At 39.6% G+C, this 13010-nt stretch overlaps 2 protein-coding genes and 1 long non-coding RNA gene across 5 annotated transcripts in view; 1 reads left to right on the forward strand and 2 right to left on the reverse strand.

Moving 5' to 3' along the window:
* Positions 1-3595, reverse strand: part of GPRIN2 (G protein regulated inducer of neurite outgrowth 2) — a 29973-nt gene extending 26378 nt beyond the window's left edge. The window contains exons 1-2 of one of the 2 annotated variants that reach the window (XM_057421602.1): positions 2873-3595; positions 1375-1522 (exon numbers count right to left, since the gene is read on the reverse strand). In XM_057421602.1, the coding sequence (XP_057277585.1) occupies positions 1375-1481 (107 nt within the window). In that variant the 5' untranslated portion in view covers positions 1482-1522; positions 2873-3595. Of the gene's footprint in view, positions 1-1374; positions 1523-1783; positions 1846-2872 lie in introns of those variants that run through there. The other variant, XM_057421603.1, reaches the window with a different exon arrangement.
* LOC130605824 (synaptotagmin-15-like) lies at positions 1770-11279 on the forward strand. 2 transcript variants are annotated; one of them, XM_057421607.1, is made up of 8 exons: positions 1770-1896; positions 4533-4725; positions 5343-5530; positions 6082-6380; positions 7194-7364; positions 7879-7999; positions 9380-9559; positions 10818-11279. In XM_057421607.1, exons 1-8 carry the CDS (start codon positions 1890-1892, stop codon positions 10952-10954), a joined length of 1296 nt encoding a protein of 431 aa, XP_057277590.1. In that variant the 5' UTR covers positions 1770-1889; the 3' UTR covers positions 10955-11279. The 2 variants fall into 2 exon arrangements, with proteins under 2 accessions (XP_057277590.1, XP_057277591.1); XM_057421608.1 differs by having other exon boundaries at positions 5388-5530; positions 10818-11278.
* On the reverse strand, positions 7977-12977 carry LOC130605829 (uncharacterized). Its single transcript, XR_008973799.1, has 3 exons — positions 12857-12977; positions 8788-9011; positions 7977-8092 (listed from the first exon to the last, which is right to left on the reverse strand). It is a non-coding gene; the product is annotated as an uncharacterized LOC130605829 (long non-coding RNA).
* Positions 12978-13010: the final 33 nt, after the last annotated feature.

Raw genomic sequence — 13010 nt, forward strand, 5'->3', positions numbered from 1 at the left:
CTTTCTTATGGAGAACTCAAAAATAAATAGAAAAATAATAGAAAAAGCTAAACCATACCACATCAACATTTTAAATGAAATTAAAAGAATTCAAAGATTCCACGAAATTGGGGGATATTCCATTAGACTCCTACTAGTTTAATTCCTATGCACTTCTTCGGCTTTTAGATTAAATCACACCATGTAAAAAAAAACAATAGCTGTGAACAGAACAAGCATGTATAATACAAACAATTATCGAAGGTAAGGTGTATATTCTCATCATACTGGCTCAGAAACAAGCATTAGCAGACAAGAAGTGAAGATGAATAATTTCGTTTCTGAACTATATGTGAGTAATTTTGTTAGTCAAGATCTGTTTGGTTATATTTACTGCACGCACACGAGATTGAAAACCATTACATTAATACACACAAATAAGAAAAGCTGTAATTGCAGCTGTCTGAGTAAACTTTCTGTGTTCCTTTGTGCTTATGCATTTTGATTTGAAGCAAGCGTATGCTCATTTCTTGCTCACCTGAATTTCAAGAATTAAGCTACTACTATCAAAGTCGCTTTCTGAGCACAATCATAGTTTAAAAAAGTATCTCGCATAGCTGGTTAGAGTTGGAAGGGACCTTAAAGCTCATTCAGCTCCACTCCCCTGTCATGGGCAGGGGCACTTACTAGACCAGGTTGTTCAAAGCCCCTGAACACTGCCGGGATGGGGCATCCAAAGCTCCTATCAGCAACCTGTTCCGGTGCCTCACCATCCTCATAGTGAAGTACTTCTTTCTAATGTCTAATCTGAATCTACGCTCTGTCAGTTTAAATCCATTCCCTCTTGTTCTATACGTTGCACAGGGCATTTTAGGGCTGACAGAAGATTTACTCGGTACAGCGGCTACTTCTCTGCCTGTTTGCATACCTCACTCCCAGGCAGGACGGCTGATGAGCTGTCTGAAGCCCGGAGTGCCTGTCCCCCATCCCTAGCCCGCCAGTGCCGGCTGGCCCTGCACGAAGAGCCTAGGTAAGGCTGGAACTGCTTCCGAACGTGCCCCTCGCCCTTTCTGCTGGCCAGAACCAGAGACGCCTCTGCTCTAACTCGTGCTTGCAGCCCCGCCGTGTGCAGCCGGGGTGCCGGAGGGCCGGGCCGGGGAGGGGCTGGGCAGCCACCCGCGGGGTTGCCGGCAGCCCCAGACCGGCACGGGGAGCTACCGCCGGCCGCCGAGGGACCCGTGACCGCACGGAAGGGAGTCGGGCCCCCGCACCGCTGGCCCCGCGGTCCCTTGCCCTTGCCCTCCTCAGGCAACAGGGAACCGGCTCCCCGGTGCCCAGCCCGGCGCCCGCCCCTCCAGCGCTGCGGCGAAGTCAGGGTAAGGAAAGGACTCAAACCTGTCTCTGAGCTCCACGGGCTGTAGCGCCGCTCGACCTGCTGAGGGAGCCGGGGGAGGAAAGGCAGCCTGCAACCTGCGGCTCGGGTACGCACCGCCGATCTGCATTCCGTGCCCCGAGCACTGCGCTGTCGGAGGACAAGCCGGCTCTGCGAGACAGACACTGCAAGTGCCAAGAACTTAACCCCACCCCAGATAATTTGGTTTTTACTCTACCCGTACTGTAATTGCTAGTAAATCTGAGTATGTGTGGATGAAAGCTTTTGATGGGTAAGTGGCTGGTCACAACTCCCAAAGGCATGCTGCAAAGTTTAAGAAAAGCTTATTATCGTTGGACATTAAGCAAAGCGGGACCCAACACAAAAGATAATGACTGTCACCATTTCTCTGTGCTAGGATAAACGTGGTACCTATTAACAGAGGACACCTGGAGATTAAGTGATCCAACACGTCTCATCCACCTCCAGCTGCCATGATCCTGGATCACAGAACAATACAATACATCAATTCCTCACAATGACAGGTACTTATTTAAAAAAGATACATATTTTTTCTCCCTGCGGACTCAACTTATTTCAGTGATTGATTTTGAGACTAGTACTACGTCATACTCTAACCTACTGGTTCTGCTGCTTATCTAAGCAGGTGAGATGAAGTACGCAAAATTTTCCTGACCTCATGAAATCATAGGGAGCTTTGCTGAAATGAGTAAAACTTTACCTTGTATATACCACTGTGTAAAAATAAATAAACAGAATTTGAGCCAATGGCAGTAGGTGGGTCATAAATAGCTAACAATTTCCAGTGGACAAATTCAATGCATTAAACTCATTTAATCGTGAGATTGGAAACTCATTCTCTTACTCCAAAAATCAATGCACAGCCATTGTACTCTTTATTGCATTACAGAGCACCTCAGCTTACTGTTCTTAATGGGAAATGGTGACAGATTGGTTGGGGGGAGAGCAGAGGATTGCTGCTGAGAGCATTAAAGACTTTGGAATGGAAAGGACAAGTTAAATAGGCTGTTGAGCTTGCATGAAATGTTAACTTTTAAGATACTTATGTCAGTAAAACCACCGGCCATACAAACATTTGTATTGTTGATAGTGCACCTGCATGAAGTGAACCATTAATTTCTATTATGTTCATGGGCATTAAACTAAAGCATTTTTTCTGCATCTGGCCTTCTAAGCTGTAATAAAACAGCAATCTGACTGAAGACACACTCAAGCATGCCCTAAATAGTAAGAAGTTAAGTAAGACTAAGAGGAACAAACACACATTTTCCATGCTCAGGACTGCATCTGTTAATGCATTTCCTCATACTATGCATTCTTATAAAAGAAAACTAAATGACCAGTAATAGTACAGACTTTTCTTTGCATTAATATTAACCCATACCAAATAGGTACTCGTTTCATGTTCCTCAAGACAAGTCTTGTACTGATACTGTTGTACCAATAGCCTGATTAAATGCTGAAACCTATTCAGCCTACCTGCCAGTTGCAAGGACAGCAAAGTGCCTGTTGCTCAGGTATAGCCATGAGCAGGGTGGTTGCTCCACGGTGCTGGGAGACATGAGTGATTATATGACTCATGGGGAAGCAGCCAGCCAGTTCCTGCAGAGAGCAAAGGCAATACACCTGGAGCAAAGCTGCAAAAAATAAGTTGGCTCCTATGATTGTACCAAATGCAGGAAAATGAGAGAGGATCACGTAAAGGCCTTTGAGGCACTACGTCCAGGTTAATTTTCTAGAACAAGGTATTTACAGAGGTGTTCTGTAGCTGACGGACATTTCATATCACTTATAGGAACATGGCAACCATGAAAAAGATCAGTAATACACATAGTTACAGCTCACTTCCTATATATTTATAGATCTAATCAATAAGCTAAACTGTAGAAAATTACTTTTGAATTCTTAATCAAGACGATTACTAGTGTTGACTGATTATTTTGTCCTTGTATTGATTTTACTTATACCATTATATAGAGGTGGTTAACTGCAAAGTATCTACCAAAGAGAGGCAGATAAAAAGGAAAAAAGAATAAAGCATAACCACCATTACCTCTACCTAAAAGCAGAGAAGAAAAAGTCAGTAGCAACTGTGAGAGAACAGCAGGTCACTTTGCTGCTTCAGTTTCAGGGGAGATCCTGAGAAATGGCAGTACGTAAGAACCCAGCTGATGGTAAACTGCCTCACATGGCTGCAGTGAGTAGTAGTTCTGCAGTTTGGGCTCAGGCAGACGAATATTCTGGTAAAACCAGTTCTCAGTTGAGACCTAATCATGTCTCAATGCACCAGTACCAGTTTAGTGGTAGGCCAAGACAGGCTGCATATAAAGTACAGTGCAGAAGTGGCTTTTCCAGACTTTTACTCTAGCATATTCAGCAAACATGAGAAAACAACAAACTGAACCCACTATCAATCATTTTTCCTTGGTCTAGGGAGAAATTTTCACAACAGCATTCCTCATATTCATATTAAATGCATTTATTAAGTTTTATTAGTGTGAAAAAAAATCCCAAACCCCAAATTATACAAGATTTGGTTTTATCTGAAGTAATCAAGATTCAGGAAACTGTGTTTAATGGATACTTAAGTTTGATGTTACAGATCAGGAAACACATGCATCCTTAGAAAACAACACAGAACTTGGCTTTGTTCCTTGTGACAGGATCTAGTTTCAATTCAACATAGATTAATAGTTGAAAGAATAAAACAACAAAAATAATGGTGACTTTTGTGTTAGGTGCTCCTGTGTTTTCTTTTTCTTCTGTTCTAAAAGCTCTAGCGCTTCTGCCACGATAAGGTAAACGCTTATGCTAATATAAAATAAGAGCCTAAACAGCTCTTCGGGTTTAGTCTCATGTTGTGTGTCGTGTGTGTCCCCCCCCCATCTAGAGCCTTCTACACTACAGCCATTGCCTGCAAATCAGAACAGTTTCTTACCTCTGTTGATGTCATACATCTTCAAGCGTTGCATCATGCTATAACCAAAGACAAATATGTGCACATGAACAGAATGTTTCACTTAAAAATCATTTTGGAATTTAAATCAAATAAATATTTCAGTTTTAATATTCCTGTCTATCCCCAAAACATACGTAACTTTGATCATCCTATGCTTTATATACTTCTATGTTTGAACAGAACAAGCAGTTGCTGTTGCTGGAGGTATAATAGGAGGGATCCTCTTATTTGTTCTCATCGGAATAACTGCATACCTGCTCTGGAAGAAATTTTGCTGGTTCCATTCTTATGAAAAGCTCACCGGTGCTGTCAAAACGACAAATGCAAATGCTGTTTTTCAGGATCAGTCTGAAATTCAGCTAAAAAGCACAAGGTATATATTTTTGGTTTTTAAAGCATACACTAATGGTACTTTATTTAAACTTGTAAAATCTCAAATGAGGGGGTCATCTAAATATATTAATGTTCATAAGTAAATGAGACCCCCTAAATTGTATAAAAACATCAGTCATGTTCTGTTTTGTTCCTGAAGGAAAACAGTACTTTCTTTATCTACAAATGCAATTATTATTTCTGATTTATGTAAGAGAGAACAGATTCAAGTGTAACTGGTGCATGGATAACTTTATCTGTTACCTAGACAGATTCATCCTATGTTCCATTCTTTCCTGCTGGTCTCATAACGAAGCATCTGAGAGCTAAACAATAGCACTTTGGTTCAGAAAGGAGACTCTCCTAGAAAGTTAGTTAGTGCAGAGCTTTGGGGCTCTAAAGCAGGCAGCTGCATTTAATTCATCCTTTCCTTTGAAAGATCAATTCTAAAGAACTATTAAAAGAAAAAGTGAGGGATCTGTCTGAAGAATTAAGATCAGATGGACCTTTAGGCATTATACAATTATTTGCAAAACAATATCTTTTCTACCTGTACATCTCCATATAACTCTTACAAGATTATGAAATAAGAACAGGAAACTTATTTTTGTTACCAAGTTTGGTTTCCAAGCAGAAGTCAGTAGCTGTTGTTGTCTTGAGCAGATCCAGAAGCGTTCCATTTATCATTCCACCAACACTGCACGAGCGAGACTGGATTAATCTGATGAACGAAGAACATGTTCAGGAAGACAGTGACCCCTACATGATTCCTCAGTCTGGGCCCCGGTCATCATTTCATTCTTTGGGTATGGCATTGCAAAACCAGGACTCTTTTTAGTGGTACTCTTTTAAAGAGTAACTATTACTGTGAAACATGCTTACTGGGTGCATACCAGACACCATTAGACAGTATAAGCCCTAAACACTTGTACGCATATATATTTTTTTATACATGTAGAAATTGGGCCAGAGTAAAGCCATTCTGGCTACATCCCACAGCCATGTGCTGTGGGACCTTGTGCATATGACAGACAAAGCAATCTCTCCTGTGTTTTGTAAAGGCATGAGTGTAGCTCTCAGAAGGTGCCTAACTGTTGTCCCCAGAAATAGTAGTGACCAGTTGCAGACTGCAAAAAACTATCAAGGTACAGTCACACGAATAGAAAAAAGAAATGTGTCGCAGCCTACAATTATTCCTCCAAATTTGAGGGAAAAGGGATTAAAATACCAGGTTTATGGAAAATTTGGTTGTTAATATAGAGATTAATGTGATTTCCCCAAATACAGCAGTGGCTACAAAAACGCCTACTATGGTCTTGAGACTAATCTGAGTGTTCTTGGTTTTTATTTCTTGAAGCTGGAGCTTACGTTGTAGGGACCATTAACCCAGAGCTGTACAAATTTCCTGAAGACAAAAGTGAGACAGATTTTCCTGAAGGCAACATTGGCCGCCTCTGGTTCTCCATAGAATATGAGCAAGAGTCAGAAAGACTCCTCGTCTCCTTGATCAAAGTCAGAAAACTGCAGCCTCCTGCTGCTGATTCCTGTAGTCCATTTGTGAAAATCTACTTGCTGCCTGATGAAAGAAGCTACTTGCAATCCAAAATGAAACGCAAAACTCTTAACCCGCAGTTTGATGAAAACTTTGTTTTTCAGGTACTTTTCCTTTTGATGAAGCAGATTTTTGTTTGCAAATATTGACTTGTCTTAAGTACATGTTTTGTGAAAATTAAATTTCTACAAACTTCTACCATGCTACCAGTCATTCCCACTGGAGATAAGAGTTATTACTGGGGCTTCTGGAGATTCTGGGCTACTGAAGCCTGTGGCTCCAGCAAAGATCTTGCTTGTTGAGGATTCCAGAACTTGCTCTGGGAATGATGAAAGCTCTAGTCTGAACTATGCCCAAGTAGTTCAGCTGAGCAGCTCTAAAAGTCCAGAACCAATACTGAACTAATGATTCCATGGCTTTTAGTTTCTATGCTGTAGAAGTAGGCTAGAAACTAGAACTCATGAGCTATCTGGTATGCTATTTCTATGGCACTATAAAGCTAGGAGCTTGGCTCCCTAAGCTAAGAGGCTTTCACAGCAGGTGTCACAAGACAAAAGCTTTAAAACAAAAACAGTTTGTGTTTCAGACCAACTGAAAAATGAGTGTTTACAGATTTCTAGACATTTGCATCTGGAAGCAAATGCTTTGTATAACACTAGATATCCATAAGTTAAAAAAACCCCAGTTAATTGCACATTTTTCAAGATAACTCATTCTATGTTAGCTTGTATCCTTAGACTTAGCATAGCTAAAACTTTAGGGAAATTAAGAAAGTCTTCAAATAATCAAAGCACTTCAAATAATCAAAGGAAATCTCCACCTACCTTTAACTCACTTTGAAAAATTCTTCCTCTGAAGTCATGCTAAAGTGTCGGATGTTTTATAATTATTAATATAGTCTTCCTTTTCCCATATAGGTTTCCAGTAAAATGTTGTTCTATCGAACTCTGAAGTTTTTGGTTTATCATGTTGATAAGCAGAAGAAACATCATCTCCTAGGCCAAGTTATCTTCCCACTGAAAAATGAACTATTAACCAATGACAACAAGCTAATCATATGGAGAGATCTGGAGAAAGAAAACTTGGAGGTATGTGATAGCAGGCTGCTTGGCACTGTGGAACTTCTGCCATCTTACAAGTAGAGAGGTACAGCTGAAGTACTTGATACAACATATATCTACATCAAATGCAGAAGTATTTGATAAACATTTGGAATCAAGATTCCAACCTGCAGATCCATAGCTGTTGCGCAGGGATTCTCCAACTGCCCAGAAACAGTCACACAAGCTAGGAAATAGTTAAGAACACACTTCTTGTTATTTGCTTCTGTTCTGAATTTGTGAGAGCAGGAAAAAGGCAGTAAAGGCACAGAAACAAGCATCACCTGGAAGAGATAGTAGTTCAGAGGTTCCAGAAAGCTGATTAAGTGGTTCTATCCAATGTCACAACAGAATAAAGCCATTACAATTTATTACTCATGTGAATTGAGCCCTTAGTGTGGCAGAAACCGCTAGTAGAAAGGACAACTTCCCCCCTTCCCCATTTGTCTGTGTGAAGAGAAAGTTTGAGATATATTTGACAAGTGTTGTTCTGCTTCCAAAGCCTCCTTCAGAGTATGGTGATATCCAGTTCTCCCTCAGCTACAATGACTACCTGGGCCGTCTCACTGTAGTGGTTCTGAGGGCAAGGGGATTAAAGCTCCATGAGGAGAGCCATTCTATCAGTAAGTGCGATTTCCTCTCTGCTATCAGCTCCAGAATTCCTGTTTTAATTTGCTCCTTCCTCATCTGTCCACCCAGGCTTGCACTGAGTGATTCTGAAAACAAAAAATAAACACATGAGTGATTTAATTTGTGTGGAAATAACCCATGCTTTATTACTGGGGTAATTACATTTTGATAGCTTGGTTCTGCTACATTTTGATTTTGTTTCATAATAAGTGGTTTGTCTCATGTCATCAGAAGCATTTTTTTTCTCCTGCTTTAATACAGTGAGCAACTACCCTACTACAGAGAAGGCAGCATTTCAGGGGATGCTGACTTTAACTGAGTTGCTTCAAGGCAAAAGCCCAGAGGTAACAGCTGCAGGACAACCACTTACACTGAACAGCTGTTCTGGGTAGAACTGAACTGGGAAAAAAAATAAAATCCATTTTAGGACAGCCTGGCCATTGTCCAAAGGACCATAGCATGGACTCACAATTTTTCTTCTTTACTGCAGTGGGCATTTTCCTGGTATACCATGCTCACATGTCCCTGGCCTCAGAGTAATAATCACAGTAGCAGTATGGAATCTCTTACTGCTTCACTGGAAAAGAACAAATATTTAGCAATCAATTAAAATTAATTTTCTACATGCTTGTCACTAAATTTTGTAGAAGGGCAGAGAAGAATGGAAGATTTCAGGCTGCTTTAGATCTCATTGCCAGAGACCACAACACAATACAGGTCCCCTTCAGGAAGCAAAGCATTTTTTGTTGTTGGTCTTGCTCTTGTTTCCACACTCACGTACCAATTTTTGTAGTATTTCCTAGAAGAAAGAGCAGAGATCATTGATCTCTTCCTCATTTTCTTCCTCAAATTTTCTACCAAACCCCTTACCACAGGGCTAGAAATTATTAGTAAAACCTTTTGTCTAAGGTTTCTTCTTTGACCAGGAGACTCTACTCCTCTGAAATTTATCCAATCCAAACACAGTCTGGAGCTCTGTGATGTGGCTCCTCCCTCACAGCCTCCCTGTATGAATCAAACAATCATGGGATCAAATATATGAAATTGACTACTGACCAAACAAACTAAGCCTTCAGAAAAGTCCCCATCAGATGAAGGGAAGGACCAGGAATATTAAGGTCAAGGACGCAGGGTAAAAACACGACTGCTCCTTTCAACAGACCTTAAATTGGAAAATACACTGCAAAACTGGCCCCTAAGTACTTTGCGTACTCCTGCTTAATGTTCTGCATTGCCGTGCTGCCATATATGTTTTGCAAATCAGTCATGATCTAATTTTATACTTAATATTGACACCTGAAAGCAAGAAATTTCTTAAGCCTTCTCCCAGCTGCCTCTGATCTATGTTCCTCTTGAATATCTTTTTCTCCAAGGTGTGCATGTCAAAGTCTCGCTAATGAACCATAATAAATTCATCAAAAGTAAAAAGACAGCAGCTGTTCTGGGATCTCCCAATCCAGTGTATAATGAAACCTTCAGTTTCAAGGCAGATCAGACAGAGCTGGATACAGCAAGCCTAAATCTATCTGTGCTCCAGAGTATCAAGGGTGAAAGTAAGCAATATAAATTATTACAGTTAAGATAACATAAATCTCTTAAATACGGCAGAGATACTTAAACCTGGGAGGAATTCCTTTTCAGCAATAATCATAAAATGTACAAAGGTTTGGGGTATTACACAGGATATTTCTTCAAAGAGCAGAACAAAACTTATTATTTGCAGTAAGTGTACGCGTCTCTTTCAGAGGCTAAAGAAAAACTTAATGGAAGACAGGAATAAAATAATTGTAGGCTAGTCACTATCAATAGAAGGTGCTGTACTTTGGTTTCATTCTGGTATCCTATAAAAACAAGCTTTTGCAATTACGTTCTCTGTATGTGTATTTCCCAACCTTCAAAATTTTGAGGCTATTCACTGTTCCTAACCAAATTTGAAAGAAGAATAGGAATTTTAATTATCACAGCAGTTACTGTAGTAAGAAAGAAGAGAGATTACAAACATCCCCATTCCCTGAAAGAAAACCGGATGCTTGAAGTTGCCTCTTACTATGTCAGAGAATGCATGAAGAAGTTCTGCTTAGAGAAATGAATCATAATTTCCTATTTCCACTGTTCACAAGAAAGCATCTTCCCTGCAGTGCAGATATGATCTTAATAGTGAAGCATTAATACCCTCATTTGGATTCACGTACTTCTTAAAAAATTCCTTTAGGTGAATTTTTGGGCAGGTTCTTTGGCTTTGAGGATTGACAGAAGTAGTCTTTCACCATTTTCACTTGCAGACAGACTAACACTTCAGAAACATTCTCAAGTTCATGTAAAGGCAGGCTTTAATTATTTTTCTCCCTCCACAGCTGACAAGTTCAGGCATGAGGGGGGGCAGTGGCAACCCACATAATGCAACTCACAGCTGTCCCACTAAAACTATTCTTTCCCCAGCTCGAATATCATATGAGACCTGCTAAGGTTGCTAATGTCCAAAACAAACACTTCCACACTACACCTAAGGTAGAGGGGCTGGGCAGATACAGATCTGTGTGCTTTAAACTGATTCTAGTTTAGAGTGCAGGCAGTAGCTAGGCCTGAATTGACTGAATACTCGCTTACTTGCAGTACTTTTTAATGCTGAATTTTGGCATGTAAAAACTACATAACTTGAAATCTAGAGTTAATTCCTTGACGAAAATTTTAGGTTAAAACGAACTTTCAGAACATGCATTAGAGAGATAAAAGTTAATTTTCTAATTCAGGTAAGGATTTTGAAGAAGCAACTACAGCTGTTAATCACAAACTGCTTTCTTTTTTTCCCAGAAACACATCTACTAGGACATGTAGTAGTTGGGCCTTTCATGTACACCCGTGGCAAAGAACTAGAACACTGGAATGAAATGATCAGCAAGCCCAAGGAGCTGGTTAAGCGATGGCATGCTCTTCGCCACAGCACGTAACAGCATGGATAATAAAACCCCCAACTAACCTTAACATGTAAAAGCTCTCACTGCTATCTTTCATAATCTAAAGGGAACAAAAATCTTTGACCATTTTACACTCTGAAGTAGACATGAATAAAATAAGTAAATTCCTTCCTTGCCCAAATGCAAATAGAAGACTTGGTCCCTAGTAAGCTGTAACTCTTATCTTTGCTCTCTCCAAAATATATTTCCAATTTAATTAATAAGTACCACAGTAAACAAATCAGACAAACATGATCTCACTGTATTAGTTATTTTGACTAATAAATTCTAATTCTTGATCATGAGTTCCATGGCCATCATCCATCATGTGGACAGACCTAAGAATTTTTAATGATGATAGCAGGCCTTACTGTTCACTGCATTGCACCACCAAGGACAGAGCAGCTTCACCAAAAGGGATGGAAGCCCAGTAAACATGCCAGAACACACAAAGCCCAAAAGATGTTGACTGATTACTAAGTGTACAATTTATTTAAAATAGCAGTATTATATTTAAAACATATCTTTGAATCTTTTGAATATAAGTGGTGGAAAGCACTGAATGTTTCTTCATCAAAAACTTAGATGCACCTGTTCACATTCCCCAGCACAGCATATTTTTTGCAGTAATTTGGTTTTCATGTTTTCAGCTGACCCCAGTGTATGACACTTTGTGTTGACTCTAAGGGAGAAGCATGAAAGAAGTTCTGAAGTCACAAATAACTGGAGGCTTGGAGGAGTATAGGAGCACCCTAAGAAAGTGACCTGACCTTATGTATTTCTCCCTAAACACATCTCTGCTGGAGACAGCACTGATTCCAAGAACCTTAGGTTTGACCTAGTATGACCACTCTAACTGAAAACTCAATTAGCTTAAGCCCCCAGGACACATCTGTTTTAGTGGTAGAGTTTTCTTTGTTAACTAAATTAGTGTTCTGCAAAATAATTCAGAGCAATTATTTTAATAAAGTAAGACATTCTTCTATTCTTGATTATTCTCTGGGGACCTGAACTCTGTACCTTTCACGCCATGCAGTCATAAACCAGATAGTCTATTGCAGCAAAGCATCTTGTACAGTTATGTTCCAAGGACGATAATCTCTGCAGCTGAAATAAAGCCAACTTGCTTTCAAACAGGATACAATAGTAATTCAATATATTTAAAATTCATGAGGCTTTTCTGGGGAGATGAGAACACTTTCCATTTTTATATTATTATCTAAAGGAAATATTATGAATGAGAATATATTTGAGAGGAATAATAAGATAACAGACTCCGTTTCACCTGATCCCTCGGTACTCACAGTCTGTCTGGTTAACTGCACCACTGAATAAGATGAGCCTAGACTCACTACATTTAATTGAATTTTGCAGAATGCTCAACTGTCATATGTGTCTTTCAAATGCGTAATGCCAGCAGCCCCAGCCCCAATGTGCCATTTTCTAATTTTCCTCCCACAAACTCACTGAAACCCCATCTTATAGGCTCAACACCATCCACATGTTCAACCTGGGAATGAAAACCACATACAAACTCTGTGATAATGCCACTACTATGATAAAGCATATTTACCAAATACATTATGTCCCTCTATTATTTAAATCTACTAATAAACATTGAAGATCTTAAAAGTACATTGTTAAAAATCTTTCACACAGGTTTACTAGTTTATGCAGGAGGATGTATGTAATTGTACAGTGTTTATTAATGTCAATACCTCTAAAGTGGGAAGTCATATGTCTATGTACACTACAGGCTGAGTAATAAAACAGTGCATTATACTAATGTGGTCTCTTTTCCTTGAGCTTCTTATATATTAAAGCACCAAAACTTCCAGCTTGTGCATTCGATAATTCCAGCTAAAATCATTAAGAAACATATTTAAATGCACTTACTAATGTGCTTGATTTTGCTTGAGGTCATTCAAGTGAAGTAAATGAGAAAGGTCCTTTTTGACTTTTCCTGAACACAAGAGTTACTCCAGTAAAGCAAGAAATGTTATTTAATAAGGGGTTATGTCACATAACAAAGCAACTTTTTTTATCTACT

This window comes from Pezoporus wallicus, unplaced genomic scaffold (genome assembly GCF_028554395.1).
Source record: "Pezoporus wallicus isolate ANWC-B61680 ecotype Strahan unplaced genomic scaffold, APGP_CSIRO_Pwel_v1 contig_4816, whole genome shotgun sequence".
Classification (NCBI taxonomy): Eukaryota; Metazoa; Chordata; class Aves; order Psittaciformes; family Psittacidae; genus Pezoporus; species Pezoporus wallicus.